This window comes from Coptis chinensis, chromosome 3 (assembly GCF_015680905.1).
Source record: "Coptis chinensis isolate HL-2020 chromosome 3, ASM1568090v1, whole genome shotgun sequence".
Classification (NCBI taxonomy): Eukaryota; Viridiplantae; Streptophyta; class Magnoliopsida; order Ranunculales; family Ranunculaceae; genus Coptis; species Coptis chinensis.
In genome coordinates, this window is record NC_141458.1 from 85,772,896 (window position 1) to 85,792,570 (window position 19,675).

Consider the following 19,675-nt stretch of genomic DNA (forward strand, 5'->3'; position numbering starts at 1 on the left):
ATCAAGATAACACAAAGAAGAAGTTATTAGTACTTATTTCGTTCACAGGGGATTCATTAAGAAAGATGTCACGGTTACTAAGACTGGCAACAGAGTAAATCTCAATGCAAAGTTGCTTAAGAAGGAGGGACACGAAGCAATTTTATCTACGTGCACTGTGTTACTATTGCGCATTCAAAATCCAAAATGAAATTGGGATTTCCCTTGCTTTAGAGTTGACTCCACTATTTTATCGTACCAATATTTGAGTTGCATTCTAACGTAAACTCATGATCCATGTACTCTGTCTCAATTGGTCTAGATTTTACCAAGAACATTCAAAATTCACCATTGCTATTTGATGGATTTATTATCTACTTTGAGGAAAAGATTCAACTATGTATATTGTAAGAATTATCCTTTTTAACCATTAAATAAAAAATATCTAATGCAGTCAATTCTTAGTTATATTCATAACAATCAATTACATTTTTTTTTAAACAAATGCAGTTAAAATTCTCTGATGATCCCACACAGTGAATCATGTATATATAGCAAACCTCAAAGAATAATTAATGTAAAATTGAAAATTGGATGCAAATGAATTGAACTAACCTCAAAGAATAACTAACGAGAAATCGAAAATTGGATGCAACTGCATTGAACTAACCACAAATAATAATTAATAGAAAATTAGAAACTGGATGCAAATGAATCAAACTAATCTCAAAAAATAATTAACGGAAAATCAGAAACTCAATACAATAGCATTGAACTAACCTCAAAGAATAATTAACGGGAAATAAGAAATTGAATGCAAATGTGTTAAACTAACCTAAAAGAATAATTAAATGAGAAATTGGAAACTGGATGCAATTACATACAAATGCATTGAACTAGCCTCAATTCCCTTAAAGAATAATTAACATGAAATCAAATACAATTTACAACTGTATTATTGACCTATTCTGAAATAATAATTAACAAGAAATCGGAAGTTGTATACAACTGCATTAAACTAACCTTAAATTATAATTAACGGGAAATCAGAAACTGGATGCAACATCAAACTAACCTAAAAAATAATTAGCAAAAAATCAGAAACTTGAATAAACTGCAATGAACTAATTAACCTCAAAGAATAATTAATGGGAAATTGAAAACTAGACAGATGCAATTACATCGAACTAACCTCAAAGAATGATTAACTAGAAACCGGAAACAGGATGCAAGTGTAATGAACCAACCTCAAAGAATAATTAATGGAAAACCAAAAACATGATGCAAATGCATTATTGAACCAACCTCAAAGAATAATTAACGGGAAATCAGAAACTGCATAGAACTAACCTCAAAGAATAATTAACAGGAAATCAGAATTTGGACGCAAATGCATTGAACCAACCTCAAAGAATAATTAAGGAGAAATCGGAAACTAGATGCTAATACATTGAACTAACCTAAAAAAATATTTAATGGAAAATCAGAAACTGAATGCAAATGCTTTGAACTAACCTAAAAAAATAATTAACATAAAATAAAAAAACTGGACGCAACTGCATGGAAGTAATCTCAAAGAATAATTAACAAGAAATTGGAAACTAGATGCATTTCACTTCAAAAAATGATTAACGGGAAATCGGAAACTTAACCTCGGAAAATAATTAACGAGAAATAAAAAAACTAAATACAAATGCATCGAACTAACCTCAAAGAATTATTAATTAGAAAATTAGAAATTGGAGGCAAATGCATTGAACTAACTTTTTTAAAAAAAAAAAAAAAAAAAAAAAAAAAAAAATCGAAATCGGATTCAACTGTATTGAAGTAACCCCATAGAATAATTAATGAAAAATCAGAAATTGAATGCAAATGCATTGAACTAACCTCAAAGAATCGAAAACTTGATGCAAATGCATCGAGCTAACATCAAATAATAATTAACGGAAAATTAGCAACTGGAGGCAAATGCATTTAACTAATCTCAAATAATAATTAATAGGAAATCGGAAACGGGATGCAAATGCAAATGCATTGAACTAACCTCAAAGAATAATGAATGGAAAATCGGAAACTTGATACAAATGCATTAAACTAACCTCAAAGAATAATTAATGAGAAGTTTAAAACAAGATGCAAATGCATGCATTGATCTAATCTCAAAGAATAATTAATAGGAAATCAAAAACTAAATGCAACTACATTGAATTGATGTCAAAGAAGAACTAACGGGAAATCGAAAATTAGATGCAAATGCAACAAATTAATGTAAAAGAATAATTAAAAGGAAATCGGCACTAGGAAATTGGAAACTAGATGCAAATGCATTGAAGTAACCTCAAAAAATAGTTAACAGAAAATCGGTAACTGGACGCAACTGTATAAAAATATATAAAAATAACCTCAATGAATAGTTAAAAGAAATTGGAAACTGAATGCAACTGCATTGAACTAACCTTAAAAAAATAATTAACGATAAATCGTAAGCCTCAAATAATAATTAACAAGAAATGGGAAACTGGATGCAACTACATTGAACTAGCCTAAAAAAATAATTAACGGAAGAAATCAGAAACTGAATGCAACTGCATTGAACTAACCTCATAAAATAACTAATGAAAAATCAGAAACTGGATGCAAATGCATTAAACTAACCTCAAAGAATAATTAACAGGAAATTAGAAACTAGAACTAATCTCAAAGAATAATTAACTGGAAAATCAGAAACTAGATGCAAATGCATCGAACTAGCTTCAAAGAATAATTAATGGAAAATCGGAAACTGGATGTAAATGCATTGAATAACTATCCTTAAAGAATAATTAACTAACGGGAAATCAAAAACTTGATAATCTTTGATGACCATATATAATGTATCATATATAATTACTTTTATGTCATGTTTGCAAGGACATTACATAATGATCAATAAAAGTTGGTATTACACACCACTTTGGATAATTATTATGAAATCAAAAACTAACTGTATGCAAATACATTGAACTAACCTCAAAGAATAATTCACGGGAATTCAAAAATTATATGCAATTGCATTGAAATAACCTAAAGAATATTTAATGGCGAATTGGAAACTGAATGCAAATGCATTGAACTAATCTCAAAGAATAATTAACGGGAAATCGAAAACTAGATGCAATTGCATTGAACTAAACTCAAATAATAATTAACGGTAAATTTGAAACTATATGCAAATACGTCGAACTAGCCTCAAAACATAATTGTATTATATGTAGTGAGAATGTCTCGACAAATATAGTTTTGCAATTAAAGTGGTGTTTATCATCTCTCTTTTCGTATAATGTGAATGTATTTCTATTTAAGTAGCTTCAATATCTTTTTGGCTTTATGTGGGCATCTCAAACTGTGGAGTTTTTATTCACGTTGCAAGAAATTTAGATGAGTGATCAATATAATATTCATACCTCATTGCTTTGTACAATGTTAATATTTTTTAGAATAATTTAATATAATGGCACTTGTTCGTAGGACAGGTTCAAAAACTAGTTGAAACTTGAGCTTTAACCATAAAATTTCTCTAGCGAGCAATTAGACTCTTTTTTCTTGCAAAAGTGATGTATTTCTTTACATTTTGACTCCAAGGCCTGAAATATACAAAAACACGTAAACAGTACTAAACTTATTATTATAAACATAATTGGCCTAAATAGAATACTATTAAGAGATTTAAACTACATTTTTGGGATCTTATCAGAAACTCATACTTGAAAGTAGTGATTCTTAACTCTAATTTTGAAAACAAACCATAATAGGTAATCTCAGGCAACTTTCATGTCGGCTCTGGGGTGAACCCAATCCAGACAGACAGAACTTCAATTATGCGAGTTGGGGGATTTACTGTGCAAGACATGGAATGTCTTGACCCGTGCGAATAACGTGGTGATATAGGCGACCCTTAATAAGCAAAACTAATCTCAAACTGCCCCTAGATTGCATTTTTCTAGGGTTGGCGTCTGTGTAGAATCCATTACCCATTTTGTTTTTGGAAAAATCACATAACTATTGATGTATCGAGAATCTTGCATTAAGAGAACGGAGAAAACAATTGTTATTTTGAAAAAAAAAATGTAAAATAAAGAAAAAGAAAATTGTATACTCGCTCCACAGGGTCACACTTACTCAAACGACGAGTAAAAAGTATTTTACAAAGAATATGCGAGATATACGTAGACTAAGGCTCTGACAATTACAACCATACACTCCAAATGGAGGGTCCGGTTACCTTAATAATGTACTCCTTTTTAGAAAAAGATGGAAGAGAAGAAAGGGAAAAGGAATATGACGTTTGTGTATAGTGGTGAGTATTGATGTGGGGAAGTTGTGATTGAAGTTCATCATAAATCTTAAGATGGGAGGAACGGTGATGAATGAACACAAGAACTTTTTAACTTTTCTTATTCATCTTTTTCTTCTAAATCTAATGAGTATTGAAAGACTAGTTGTTTAAGAGAAGAAAACATTGAAAATATGAAGTTGTGTAGGATTAAAACATGAAAGAAAGAAGAGGAAAGGAGATAAATTTATCACCAAGTTACACTCATTGATGACTTCAATGAGTGCAACTAGTGTTCTTGAGATTGAATGACAAGAAATGTAGAGACAAGTTTATTAGAATAAAAATATTGAAAACAACAAGTATTGAATGTAATGAAAACAAGAAAGCAAATAGATTGAAATAAAAAAAAATAACAAAACAAGAAAATAAATTGCAATAATGTAAATCTACCTAAGAAAGCATATCATGATAAAATTGATCTCAATTTTTGGGTTAGCAAACCAAAAATTGGATAGTATTTTATCTCCCTACTTTTTGCTTTTATACTCCTACTTTTACAATGACTGATTTGCCCTCTCCCTCTACAATCAAGACACTTCACTCCTTTGCTTTTTATTTTTCCTTTTTCCTTTATTCTTTTGTTTTTTCTCTTTCTTCTTGAGCAAGCTAGGTTTTGAGCAAGGCTTTTTTTGTGACAAGGTCATCCATCTCTAGTCTTCTGAGTTAAGGACATGATTTTCAGTCTTCTAGGTTTGAGTCCTTGACCTTTGACCTTTGACTTTGACTTTAACTTTTTCAGCACTTTTTCTTAGCAATTTGAGTCTTTATAAGAAGCGTTAATAAAACTATTTTTGGTGCTAAAATGCATCTTTTATGATAAGTGGTTTGAAATGGCTCTGTAACCTGCAAAAAACAGTAAAAGCTATGAGTTGTTTGTTTATTATGCGTAAGAAAGGTTATAATGCAGCAATGTAAAGGTAATAAAATGTACATTTGGGAGCTGATCAGAATACATCATGGAAAAGAGGATTTAATCCTCGTAGATAGAAATGCTCATGAAAGATTTTTTAGCGCTCCAACTTCGTTAACATCACTTGTTACTTCAAAGGCTGTGTTTGTTGGTTTAAGATTTGGAATTGCTTGTCCTGGGAACACACCTTTCTGGGTTTTGTCTTGGGCTAACAAGTTTAGAGATTGTTGCATGGATGCTAGGATTTGAGTTTGTTGTTGCATTACCGATAGCATTATCTCAGTTAGCTTATCTGATTGGATGCTAGTTGGTGGTGTAACTGGAACTAGGCCTCTTTGGTTGTTAATTGGTGGGTTTTGGTAGTTCTACTTAAAATGGGGTAGAACTAATGCTCTGTTCTGATTGTTATAGGTACATTGTCCTTGTCTGAATGTATTTGGTGGCTTGACATGGTTATTGAAACCTGGAGGTTGTTGGGTTTGTGGATTAGTAGTACGTCCATGTGAAATTAAGGTGTTGCCTCCATGGTGCATTTGGTATATTGAAAGCACAGACTTCTTCTGGTTTAAGTGATGATATGTTAGTGAGCAAAGGACAATTGTTATCTAAATGATTTAAGCTTAAACATAAATTTCATGGTGAGGTATTTATGTTCATGACAGGTTGAGGAGTTTGGTCTTTTTGTTTGGTTGTGAGGGCATCTATCTTTCTTGTGAGGGATTCAATTAATGTTTTGATTTCCGGATCGGATTTCATCTTAAAAATACCACTAGCCTTAGACGTACTGGGTTGGGTTGTTCTGGAATTGTTTATGTCTCCCCAATGGGTACTTTTTTCAGCTTGGTTTTCAAGAAAGGTTAAAGCTTCTGTTGCACCTCTATCCAAAATATTTTCATTACTCATGATGTCGGGGGTTACTTTGTGTTCTTGGAGAAGACCTTTGAAGAAACATTGGAAAAGAGTGGATATTTCTAGTTTATGGTGAGGACATGAATGGAGTAGGTCAAAGAATCTATCCCATGCTTTGGAGAATGTCTCACTCGAACTCTGTCTGAAGAACTGTATCTTGCTTCTTATCTCTTCAGTTTTCTTCGGTGGAAAGTACTTCTTCATGAAGGAGAACACAACCTTTTTCCCATGTATCGAAAGAATCGGGCTTCTGAGCGAGAAACAATGTGTGACTTTTACCAACTAGAGTGAAAGTAAACACTCGTAGCTTCACTTGACCAGTGGTGACGCCTGGATGGTGGAAAGTATTGCATACTTCATGTATCTGGCGTAGATGTTCGTATGGTAACTCGTGTTCAAACCTGTGGAAGATGGGTAAAATATTGAACTCGTTCGGTGGAATGTGAAAATCACTCGTGAGAGGTCTAAGTCATATACAAGATGGAGGTCCATCTTGTAATAGGTGTAGAAGTTAAAGAGAGGCTCTTCAGCTTGCACGACTTTGCCAGCCATCTTAGGAGGTGGAGGACAAGAGATAGGAGTTTGTCTAGGACAACGTGCTATTTTACGTGAGTAAGTTTTATGCTCGCTAAACTTTGTAGTGCCTGAACACAGTATCATGCACTTTAGCAAGGCTAGCAAAACTACCTAAAAATGCGTAAACGATGCAGTGGATGCTCAAACAATCAAAATTCATTTTTGCAAATTGGAGTTTTGAAAATATTTGCTTGGTCTATAAATTACTATGCCCTATTCAAACTAACAGTTGGGCGCGAAACTAGGTGGGATCTACTACACGGCTCAGAAGAGTAAGTAATCACTTCACCAAGTGGTGTGCTACCAAGAAACTCACTCATCACAGTGATTTGGGGGGAGGGGAGTGAGGAAGGTAGTTGGCCCACTGGAATATGGTAATTGATTACTCTAAATCCTCGTGTCTATATTTTTGTCATTTTCTGGAGGAGTGTGACTATTTTAGGCTTTAGTTGATTGATTTTAATTTTTTTTTTTGTTAGACCTCAAGTAACAAGCATCGTCCGGTTTATCTACACTGGGTAATAACCTCCCAATGGTTGTTATTTGGCTCGGGTTTAGCCTTATGCGCATTAAAGTAAATACAGTGCGGAAGTTAAACACGAAGTCACATAAGCATGTTTTTGTAAACACCAAGTATCCTCTGACTAGGAGTTGTGAGGAGGTTGAGAGTTTTACCTCTCAAGTCGTGCTTACACACTGCTTGAGGTGTAGTCGACGTTGGTTGGTGCGTGATCTGAGAATCAAGCCCAACCGTTCGAGCATTTTGTTCGGTTACAAATTTTGACTAACTAAACCCACAAGTCGGGTTGAAAATGTGGCACAGCCAATAATTTATAACTTTGCCTTCGTGGGCTTAACTTGCACAATGTAAATAAAGACTAACTACTTAACTATATAACTACTTATTAACTATATAACTACTTAACAAGATTAATGAAAAGGAAAACATCAATGATTAGAAATTAAATCTTCAAGTTGATTTGAGATGCGTGAAAGTATTGTTGCACTACTCGCCTCGCACATCCAAATGATCCAAGTTGATCAAACTTCTAACACTTGGTAAATTATTAAACTTCAACCAAAAGACAAGTGACCTTTCACTTGTCTTTACTTTAGGACAAGTAAAGATGTTGGCCAGACTCTCCAAAACACATAGCTGGAACACCTAGGGTGATAGTGTTATTTAAAGGTTCTGGGATGGCAATCCAAGAGCAAGGAGAGCACCAAGCATCAAGTAATGTTGCTAGATACCTCCTGACAACAATATCATTAAGCTTAATACCGATGGTTCAACTATGGGTAACCCAGGTCCATCAGGCATTGGTATAGCTTTTAGAAATTGCTTGGGCGAATTCCTTCTCACTGTGTGGTAGAATATTGGAGTGGGCACAAACTTCAACAGAGCTGAGTGTCTAGCAATTATTATGGGGGTCGAAACTGCTTTACACAAAGGTTGGAAACAACTATGGGTATAGTTCAATTTTGAAGCGACTATCAAGGCTTTTGAGAATGACCAGATCCCTTGGGAGCTTGTATTGAGATGGTTGAGTTGCAAACTTGAAGTTCAATCCATCAAATTCACCACAATTTGGCGAGAGGCTAATATCGCTGCAGATGCACTTGCACGAGTTGGTGGTGGTCTGCAAAACCAAGAGAAGTTCATTTACCTAGGAAGACCAAGTTGGATTCACAAGTGGGAAGCTCCTTTCCAAGTCTTCTACATGTTTAAATGAATTATAACTAGATTTAGGTCTGATTTGGCTAGAATATTGTGTATGGAAATATGTTGCCTACACTAATCATTTTTGTACTCTTTCGCCTTTCTTTTAATACAATTTAAACTTACCTAGCAAAAAAAAACTTTCACTTTAGGACAAATGTTGGTATTATCCTAAACCTTATCCTAGTTATCTTAAACCTTATCTAAGTTGATATTATATTGATTTTTTTATATTTTTGAAAAATAATAAGGGTAAAGTAAAAACATGATATTATCCTAAAACTATTATTTATCTAATACTGAAAATAAACTATTTTTTTTTTGTATTTTTAAATATTTATATCTATATTTTTTTTTAGTTTTTCAAAACATTAAACATTCAAAATCTAACTAGTTTCAAATGGCTAACAGTTTGATTAATCAAATCCTACAAAATTAATCTACAAAACACGAAAAAGAACTTGTACATATGGAATCATGTTCCGTTCAAAGAGGGGCACGGTCGTGGGATTGAAGAGGCGCAGACGCGGCTTGCCCAGGCGCAGTCGCAGGTCGGTTTTTCCCGTTTGCTCCGAGCTTCTAACAGCTTTTCTCGCTTCTTCGCCGTGTTCCAATGGTGGGTTCTGTTTGATTGAATCTGCAATAAAACAAGAAAACACGAGTAAGTAAATGCTAAAACATAAAACTTGAAAATAAAAAAAGAATGAAGGTGAAGAGTTTAGAAATGGTCATTTTTGTCCATCTTCTTCCCAAGCTTAGATCCATGACGACGGTGCCATTTGATGTATGGGTATTAGTGGTGAGTGTAGTTGGGAGTTTGAAGTTCATCCTAAATCTTAAGTTGGGAGGAATGGTGATGAATGAAACAAGAACTTGTTAACTTTTCTTATTCATCTTTTTCTTCTAAATCTAATGAGTATTGAAAGATTAGTTGTGAAGAGAGGAAAACATTGAAAACAATGAAGTTGTGTAGGATTAAAACATGAAAGAAAATGAGAAGAAAGGAGATAACTTTATCACCAACTTACACTCATTGATGTCTTCAATGAGAGTAACTAGTGTTCTTGAGATTGAATGACAAGGAAGTTTAGAACAAGCTGATTGGAATGACAAGATTAAACAACAAGTATTGAAAACAAATATTTGAAAACAAGTATTGAAATAAAATGAAGAACATGAAAACAAGAAAACAAAATAGATTGAAATAAAAAAATAACAAGACAAGAAAATAAATTGTAATAATATAAATCTACCTAAGAAAGCATGATAAAATTGATCTTAATTTTTGGGTTGTCAAACCAAAAATTGATCTTAATATTTGGGTTGTTAATAATGTTTTCTCTCCCTACTTTTTGCTTTTATACTCCTACTTTTACAATGACTGATTTGTCCTCTCCCTCTACAATTGAGACACCTCACACATTTGTTTTTCACTTTTTTTTTTCCTTTATGTTTTTGTTTTTCCTCTTTCTTCTTGAGCAAGCTAGGTTTTGAGCAAGGCTACCTTTGTGACAAGGCCATCCATCTCCAGTTTTCTGAGTTAAGGATATGATTTCCAGTATTCTAGGTTTGAGTCCTTGACCTTTGACTTTGATTTTTTCTTTGGCTTTTTCAGCACTTTTTTTATAGAAACTCGAGTATTCATAAGAAGCGTTAATAAAGCTCATTTTGGCGCTAAAATGCATATTTTATTATAAGTTGTCTGGAATGGCATGTAACCTGCAAAAGGCAGTAAAAGCTATGAGTTGTCTATTTATTATGCATAAGAAAGGATGTAATGCAGTAATAATGTAAAAGTAATAAAACGTACATTTGGGAGCTAATAATCTAGCAGTGTTCCACTCTCAACATCATCGACTTTCTTCTCCTTAGCAAAAATTTGCTTACAAGTGTCACCTTTCTTTCCTTTTCGTAGTGCCTTTGACCTCCCATCACCGGTGAAATCTTGGCCCATCTGCTTAGCTTTCCATTTTTTTTCTCCTTCACTCCCTTTACCAATGAACTAGTTTCCAAACTAATTATCTTTTCTCTCTTACCTCTCTCAGCTTCTTTCTCCTCATCACCTATCTGTTTTACTTTATCTTTATCTCCCCTCTTGTCTAAAGGTGACAGATTAATACCCAGGTGAAATGATGGACCTTCAAAGTCTTGTAGGATCTTCTTCCTATGTTGTACTTTAGCTAAGGGGACTTCATAAGGTTGAGTTTGCAATTCATCATCGTCAGATGTATCCCCCTCTTGTTGTTCCTTCAACTTCTCCTTTAACTTTTTGATTTCTTCTAGGAAACTCAGAAGTTGTTTCTCAAGTGAGGTGACATTGTCCCCTAGTTGTTTGTTTTCCACTCTTTGTGTTTCTTCCATTTCTAAAGTAGGATGGATAATGACTTCATGGTTTGTACTTTTGACTAAATCATTATACATGTTATGAAGTAAAGTCCTTTCAGCCTCCTACGCAGTGTCAACATCAATAATTACCTGACTTGAAGTTATTTTATTTATTGGTGTGTTTCAGAATGTTTCAGTCAAGGTCTTCAAATTCCACCTTGTACACCTTGGGAATTCGGTTTCATGGTTCTTTACCTTCTTGATGAGTGTTATGTGTTCACACAACCATAACTGCAATGCACATGATGAAAGTCATATTAGCATACATAACATTAAAATGAGGATTGTTCATACTTATACACAAATAATATTTTCATTCATTCACAGTGATTTGGAGTATGAACATTAATTTTTCATACCCACCAAATGATAAATAATAGGTATAAACAAACATTGTTCATATATGAACATTGATTGTTCATACCTATACACAAATAATATTTTCATTCATTTACAATGATTTGGGGTATGAATAGTGATTGTTCATACCCACCAATTGTTAAATTCAAGGAGATGCAGAAATAGTATACCATAAACATTATAGTACATCTATTGATTGTGTGTTTCCTCTTGACTTTATGCTCTCTAGCTACAGCAATTAGGTCACTGTGTATAGCTGTTGGCCAAGATAACTCTCTCAATGTATCCAAGTTGTCAACAGCCATTACCAAAGGCCACATTGTTTTGTAGTTGACATTTGTAAAGAAACAAGTCGTCAACATGAAGAGAGACACCAACCTTGCAAAATCTTCGACTACGTGTTGCTCGTTTGGGTTCTCCAAGGTTCTTTTTATACCATCTTCTACACGAGCCTTGGTAAATCTGGATTCCTCATCACCAAAGTACTTTTGTATGAACCTTGTTTTTCTTTCATCATCTCCAACATTCATGTTTAGTTGCACCAGTGTTTTGATGGCAGGCATCCAAAACATAAGACTGACCTCTTCTACAGTGAGCTTCACAAGTTTTTTGCCAATCTCAAATGCCTCAGCTTCTACCATGAAATTGTCCAGGAGATGAAAAAATTTCTTTGTTGGGTTTGTTTCCTTCTACAATATTGTTGTTGTATAATGCATCAAGCATGTACCAAAATGGTGTCTTCTTCATTTCATACATGTTTAATTTGCTGGAATATCCATGTCCTTGAGTTGTCTTACAATACTTATCATAAAAAAGAAGGTACTTTGCAGCTGAGGTGTCTTTTCCTCTTTCTTATTTTCCACTTCCTTCTTTTCCTCATCTTCCTTGTTTTCCTCCTCTTCCGCTTCCTTATCTTTATCATTTACTGATTTCTTTACCTTCTTGCTCGCCGTCTCCCCTTTCTTAGTGTTCTTTATTGTCTTGTAATTCTTGTTTGGCACCTTAATTTTTTTACCAACTAATTGACCAGCATCGCTGCTTGACTCTGCCTTCCTTTTCTTAGCATATGTCTTCTTGGGGGAAGATTTTGTGGGAGTTCTGCTTGATGCTAGCTTTTCTCCCTTAGATGCAGATCTCAAAGATGAAATTATGCTTATTTTACTCACTGGGGACTTATCCTTCTTCCCTCCTCGAAGTAAGTGTTGAAAATTAATGAAAGATTGATATCAAAATTAAAAGATTGGCAAAGTATAAACATTATTTTGTTGATGTAAACATACACTAACATGTATTAACTGATATTGGACTATGAACAATCAATGTTCATACCCAGTGGACTATAAACAACCATTGTTCATACCCGGTGCACTATGAACAATCAATGTTCATACCGAGTGGACTTTCAACAAAGATTGTGCACTAATGGACTAAGAACATGGATTTTTCATACACAGGATGTGAACAATAATTGTGTGTTTACTAACTTTTGTTCATACATATATTTCCTATCATGCAACATGTAGAAACTAACATTCAAATCCTAACATGGAAACAGAGTTATGAACATTCATTGTTCATACCATTTTATTGCAAAAAAATCATTGTTCATACTAATAAATGTACCTTTATTAGTACCACCTCTTCTTCGTCTCCCGCCTCTTGTTGTTGTTCTTCTTCTTCTTATTCTTCACCATCTTTATTTTCTCTAGCATCATCATCTGTTTTCTCATCCTTTTCATTTCATTTTCAACTTCTTTTCTTCTCTCATCCTCATTAGTTTCTCCGGCCTCCTCCTTGTTCCTCCATAATATTGTCAATAACAAATGATATTTGTTAGTTGTGTTCTTGACAATAAACTTGGTTTCCAAATCTAGGATTCGTGCAAAGATTCATGCAATTTTCCATTTTGCAAAAGTTTTGTCGGTTTCCAATGGTGAATTTGACATTTTTATTGGTTTTTTATTTAGATTTTGTTGTATTGTTTGAGTGATTTGAATGTGAAAATCTAAGAAGAAAACTAGGGTTTTACGGTTTTGGTTTCTTTGCGCTATTTTTTTTTTTGAAATGTGTGAAACTAAAAGCGTATTCGATAGCTGACACGTAAAAAAGAGTAATGATGGACACGTAACCCTACAAAACGGAACCATTTTTTAGGATAATTATGTATTTTCATATGTATGCACAAGTATGAACAATCAGTGTTCATAGCTCGTGCATTCGATGATTAGCCTGGAACGTAAAAATTTAGGGTAATTATGTCTTTTTATATGTATGAACAATCAGTCCCCCATTGATTGTTCATACTATATTTGAAAACTAAGTAGGTATGAACAATGATTGTTCATAGTTCATGTTGAGGCATGAACAGTGATTGTGCATAGCTCATGTTGAAGTATGAACAGTGATTGTTTATATCCTAAATAGGTATGTTCATACGAACATTGATTGTTCATAGCTCATGTCTGAGGTATATAAGAACAGTGTTGATGTATGAACAATAATTGTTCATACTCCAATAGGTGTTCTTACTAGCTGATCATACATTATGTTGAGGTATGAACAATGATTGTTCATACTATATACACCGGGTCGTTTCAGTTGAGGCGGACCGTTTATTATTTCGCATCAGGAGTATACTTGACCTTTTATTTACCCGAGCCATTTTTATTCGTGTCAATGGTATATTTGACATTTCATCTACCCGATTCTTGTGAGTGATTAAAAAAAAATGGTGTTGAAAGTTACTTTTTCGGCAGTTTGGTCCTTGAGAGTCACTCCCTGTTAAAAAAAAACGATAGTTCTTAAAGTGATTTTCACCAGGGAATGGCCCTTGGGACCAATTTCTTTTGAAAGAATAACTGGTTTACATGTATATTTGGCATTTCAATTCATTTGGAGTTCATATAATTAAAGTGGAGTTCATATAACGAGCTCGTTCAATTAAGCCTATCTTACAAACTAAAGTTTTATACAAATGTTGATCTGATAGTATGTCGGTTTGTTTATCACGTATCAGTACTCTTTTCTTTTATGAGTCCGGTTCCTCTATAACTGGGTACAGAGATTAATCTCTGTAACCGTGTTATTTAACCGTTGGATCGTCTCGAAATACATATATTTGCCTCAAAATAGAGACCTCGACCTCAAATTTCTTGTGTTGTATATCTCGACACAGTTTTAACAGTGAAATAACACGGTTACAGAGATTATCTCTGTACCCGGTGTACCGGTTATAGAGGAACCGGACTCTTATTTTATAGTGTCGATGAAGAAGCAAGAAACAGAAAGCTCGTAATTTTGACAAAGTACTATGACTGTGACACATGTGACGGACAGAAAGCGGTTCTATTCAAAGCATTCGTAAGACAGACCCCACTAGATCACCAAAAATATGAATTTTTAACCACTTTAACGGCTTTATCTTTGCTGCCTATTTTTAGATAGAGGGAAAAAAAAAATGACTTCTTTACACTTCTTCCCTCCAACTTCTCCTTCTTCTTCCTTCAAAATCTCAAATTTCAATCCCATTACTTCAACTCCAAGTCAGTTCCCTCACACACTTTTCTCCAAAACCCCTTCTTTTCTACGGTTTAAACCCAAAACCCATTTTCAAAGACTAAAATTTCAGCGTAATGGAATTAAAGAACCAGTTGAAGAGTCTAAAAAACCAAACTTGGAGTCGGAGAATACTGGAGGTGGTGGAGATGGAGATGGGGATGATGGGAAAGTTGAGAAGAAGGAGAAGAATGGGATATTTCCTGATTGGTTAGATGTTACTTCAGATGATGCGATAACGGTTTTTCTTGCACTAGCTGTATCGCTTGCGTTTCGCTCTTTTATAGCGGAGCCTAGATTTATTCCTTCTTTGTCCATGTATCCTACATTTGATGTTGGTGATCGAATTGTTGCTGAAAAGGTATACTTTTTTTTTTTTTTTTGCACTGTTTTGTTTTTGTTAAATAGTTGGGAATTTGAAATCATAAACTTTAATAGAAATTGGAGGCAGTGGTAATGTGCCTTTACTAAATTAGGTACTAATAAACCAAAATAAATAAATAAAAAGCTCTGGTAATTGGGTGACAAACTGACAATGCCATTTTGTAGGTTGTTCAATGCGTGTGGATTTACTAGTATTAACTATGAATTTTTATTTCTCAGATTGTGATCATGGTGACACCAAAATGACAATAGTCAAATACGTGTTTTGTCTGCAAGTTGTGCTTTACAGCGCATTAGCTTGTAAGCTCTATGTTTGCATCAATGCATACATTTAGCAGATGTCAAATCCTTAATGTTGAAGTGTAAATTATGTTTTCTTAATCAAGTAAGTTATACAATAACAATGTGAAGTGTCAACATTATTTGTAAATTGGTAACGCACTTCAAATGCATGTATATCGTCCATCTGTTCATGTTGAGGGTTTTTTTTTCTACAAGTAATCCACATTTGTATTTTGTCAACAGGTATCATACTATTTCAGAAAGCCATGTCCAAATGATATAGTTATTTTTAAAAGCCCACCAGTCTTGCAGGTATACGTTTTACCTTTAAAAATCCACTATTTGACTGAAGTGTTGTGTTTTTAAGTTTGGTTGTGTAAGTTTTTGCAGGAGGTAGGTTATACTGATTCGGATGTATTCATTAAAAGAATTGTTGCCAAGGAAGGTGATGTCGTCGAGGTACCCTCACCAAACTTTACAAAGTATTCTGTCTTTTGAGCTTGCAGTTTTTTAAAATGATAATATGTGTTTTCCTTTTCGTTTTTCCCCGGAATATAAGAAAGTAAGTGCCCAGTGTCCTACTGGTCAAGCCTATTCAGTGGGACGTGGGACCCACGGTTTTGGGATCTATTTCTAACTTCACCAGCGAATGGGAGTGTTAAGGGTTTGGGGTTTCAAATATTATTATAAGTTGTACCAATCTAAGATAACATAGGTGACACATACTTTTGAGTTTCCTTTGTCCTCATTTTATGATTTATATTATAATCTACATCAGCAATTTTGTGCTTTGTCGAATTATTTAGATTGACAGCATGAATCCGGTCCTTCCGTTCTTACGAATATGAGAAATATATCTCCAAACTCTTCTTATTATCTCAACTTACATTGTGTAGTCTAAAATTTATGAAACTCTCAACTTGTATGTGTTTCGTTTCGTCTCAGTGTTGGTAGTGTTCCTAACTCCTAACTATAGATTCCTTAACCATATTATTTTATCCCCCGTATGCGAAGTTCCTAGATCACTGAACTGTACTCTTCTTTTAAGTTTTAACCTTTTCTCATGTATCTATTTTTTCTAACATTGATAATTGTAATACACTTGTTTCAACAATGGCTTCCGCGTCCCAGTGTTCAATATCATAAATAAAAGCGGGTATAATGTTATTATACGAAGTTTGCCTTCATTTGACTAATGCATCATCACACTTTCCACTAATGGGTCCTTACATATGAATTAACACTGGTCCAGTGCAAACATCTTGTTTGATGGCATTCCGTTGACCAACAACTTTTTAGAATTTTACAGGAGATACTTTCACCTCAAAGTGTTGTGTGATATTCAAAATCTGTTAAATTAGCAAAAGATGGACGCATCTTTCAACAAGGGCTTATGTATGTCTGTACTTCTTTGTTCACGTTGTATTATGGATATAGCGGTAGTTATTGTAGAGCTCTATTATATAGAATGTATGCTACATGAAGATACTACTAAACTATAGTATTTTTTTGCTTGGACAATGATACTTATATTCGAATCCAACTCGGGCATGGAATGCCAGATTTGGGAAAAGTCCAAAAATTGGATTCTGGGACTCATCATCAGGTTTCAAATAACGTGAAAATAAAGGCTGATCTTATTGTATATCTTCAATTTGGATATGGAGTACAGTATTAATAAATTCTCTGTAATAAGAGCATACATGATTATGCTGGCTGTGAAGAATTACTCAATTCAAAGGGCAGAATGTATTATATGAGCTTATCAATGTTCTATGATTGAATAAAAGAAAATATAAGTATCACAGTTAGTCTCGGACTAACTACGTGTTGGACACAGGTCCTAAACCTTTTGGATGAGTCTGCGCAATAGCTTGTATTTCTTCACTTTTGGTGTAAGCCCTGTATGACCTATTTTATTTGCAGCTTTACGATCTAGCAAATGTTATCTTAATTGGTTGAAAGGTTAGAGCATGGACACCGTAACTAAAAGCTTTAGGTGTAATTCGGGTTGAGTCTTTTTAAAACACAGGATGATTTCGTTGGTTTCCTTTCAAAGCTGTTCTGGTATACATCTTACTAGAATGAGATAAAATCACTGGTTGTTAGCATATTATTTTGCTCGGGTTTTCCTTGTACTCCGTCCCTGTTAGTGTCTTATCAATTCAGTGCCTTCAATCTAGTTTGCTTTACCCAGTTGATAATGCTTGTATTTCATGAAATTGCCCCTGGACTTGTGAGATTCAAGTTCAATAGGCTACAAGAGCGTAGAGCTGCAGGGAACTTGATGATGTACATTACAGTTTATTAATAAAATTATGTCTTCCTTTCTCGAGAAAAAAAAAAGAAAGAAAAACGGTTTAGGGGTAGATGTGTTGGTACATTTGTGATTTGTTTATCTGCACCACTTTGTAAAACTTACACTGTATGCCTTCACAAAACACGATAGTCCAGGTTTTGTCTTGTGAGACTCCCGTCTCATGTCTTATAAACTCGTATAGTGCTCCTAAAAGTCTCTATCAATGTGGAGGTGTAGTATTCTACATCTCGTTGTTTTAGAAAGATCTGTCATGATACACCACTTTTCCTAGTGGTAACACGGCAGGAGACGACATTTTAAGATCGCTTCTTCACAGACTCTAACCAAATCAAAATTGCTCCCAAGAACAAATGAGCCTCCTGTTATTTGTATCCGTCCCACAAGATCATCATCCAGTGATCCCAGAGCGCAACAAGATCCTTATTCTAGAAATCTTCCTTAACTAAGCAATGTATGACTCTGATTCCAGGCCTAGCCTCTTCCCTGACAAATTTAGTAATAAATCTGAATAGATGTGATTTTTATGTCATCGACTGAATTTGAGATTTTTGACTTTTCGCATGTGACAAAGAATTTAGTCTGTAATGGTTAGTTAATCAAGAATCCTGCATCATAGCATAGCAAACCATGCCAACGGCTTGGTCAACCACAAACCAGTGATGGTTTGCACACACTGTTGTTGCTGATCGACAATGTAATTCTATTAGGGTTTTGTCCAGTCTTGGTATAAAAACAACAAGAACATAAAATAGTCCAATTTGTCGGAGAGCCATTATGTAGAGACAAACTGATTCTCTTTTTTTTGCAGGTTCATAATGGAAAGCTAATGGTAAATGGGGTTGATAGAGATGAAAGTTTCATTCTGGAGTCACCTTCTTATGACATGACACCAATAGTAAGTAATTGTCATGTGGATATTATATGAATTTACTGAAGTGCACCCACTGTTAGCATAACAATAATATTCTGTAATGCAAAGTAAGTTTGGCACTTATTATATTGTAATCGTTATGCTTTGTTACATTGCAGCGTGTACCAGAGAACTTTGTTTTTGTTATGGGTGATAACCGCAATAACAGCTATGACTCACACATATGGTAATAAATTCCTTAAGGTCTATGTTGCTGCAGTCCTATTAAATGATTTTGTGTTTGTATGACTTGAATGGTCTCCCATTTTGAATTTTCTTTGCCAACTCGGTATTTTTTATCTTTGTGCAGGGGTCCTCTTCCTGCCAAAAATATAATAGGAAGATCGATATTTCGTTATTGGCCACCAACTAGGATTGGCAGCACAGTTTTGGATGGTGGTTGTGCTGATCAGAAACCAGAGAGCAGTTCTGATCAGAAGCAAGAAAGCAGCCCAGCATCTTCATGAGCAACCAGTTTGCTGATGAATTGTGTTTTTGATGTCGTGCTTCTGGTCTCAGATAGTGTTACGAGGTGTCAACTTTTGTCTTCATTGATGGAGTTATAATACTTCACGGGAGAGGAAATAGGCAAGAGAACCGAGTAACCATTTTTCAGACAGGTTTCTGGGTGCGTCTTGTTATAATAGTGTAGATTGATCCTTGTGTTATTTGTTGTACTTCATTCTTCACACACTGATACGTTATATTACATTTGATAGAAACTTTAACCATTTTATAAAAACAATCTCTATTATAGGCATGCACTCTCCAAAGAACTTTAGACATCTTCTGTATACATATTCATTGGACGCCATTTTAGTTCTGTTCAGTTTTTTTTTTATCTTGTGTTAGGTTGTGTTTGTGTCCCAGAGTTTGCCCAACTCCTTTTAATGATCGAGTTTTTTAAATTACATTTTTAGCTTCCCTTTTGTGTTGTTTCGTTCACTTTTTTTAACACTCCTGTCTTCCCTGTCACTTTTATCCAGCCAAACTCACCCATGGCCCAACTA

General features: G+C 34.3%; 1 protein-coding gene across 1 annotated transcript; it reads left to right on the forward strand.

Annotated features, from left to right (window-relative positions):
- The first annotated feature begins 14,632 nt into the window (after positions 1 to 14,632).
- On the forward strand, positions 14,633 to 19,425 carry PLSP1 (plastidic type i signal peptidase 1). The gene is made up of 6 exons (XM_086602995.1): positions 14,633 to 15,130; positions 15,679 to 15,747; positions 15,826 to 15,894; positions 18,564 to 18,650; positions 18,785 to 18,852; positions 18,976 to 19,425. The coding sequence occupies exons 1-6, from the start codon at positions 14,672 to 14,674 to the stop codon at positions 19,130 to 19,132; spliced, it is 909 nt and encodes a 302-aa protein (XP_086459121.1). The 5' UTR covers positions 14,633 to 14,671; the 3' UTR covers positions 19,133 to 19,425.
- Positions 19,426 to 19,675: the final 250 nt, after the last annotated feature.

Excerpts from the sequence above, each read along its gene's own strand:
- PLSP1 (XM_086602995.1), top strand. The coding sequence starts at position 14,672 with ATGACTTCTTTACACTTCTTCCCTCCAACTTCTCCTTCTTCTTCCTTC. Across the intron at positions 15,131-15,678 it reads ATCGAATTGTTGCTGAAAAG|GTATCATACTATTTCAGAAA; the intron begins GTATACTTTTTT and ends TTTTGTCAACAG. Across the intron at positions 15,748-15,825 it reads AAAGCCCACCAGTCTTGCAG|GAGGTAGGTTATACTGATTC; the intron begins GTATACGTTTTA and ends AAGTTTTTGCAG.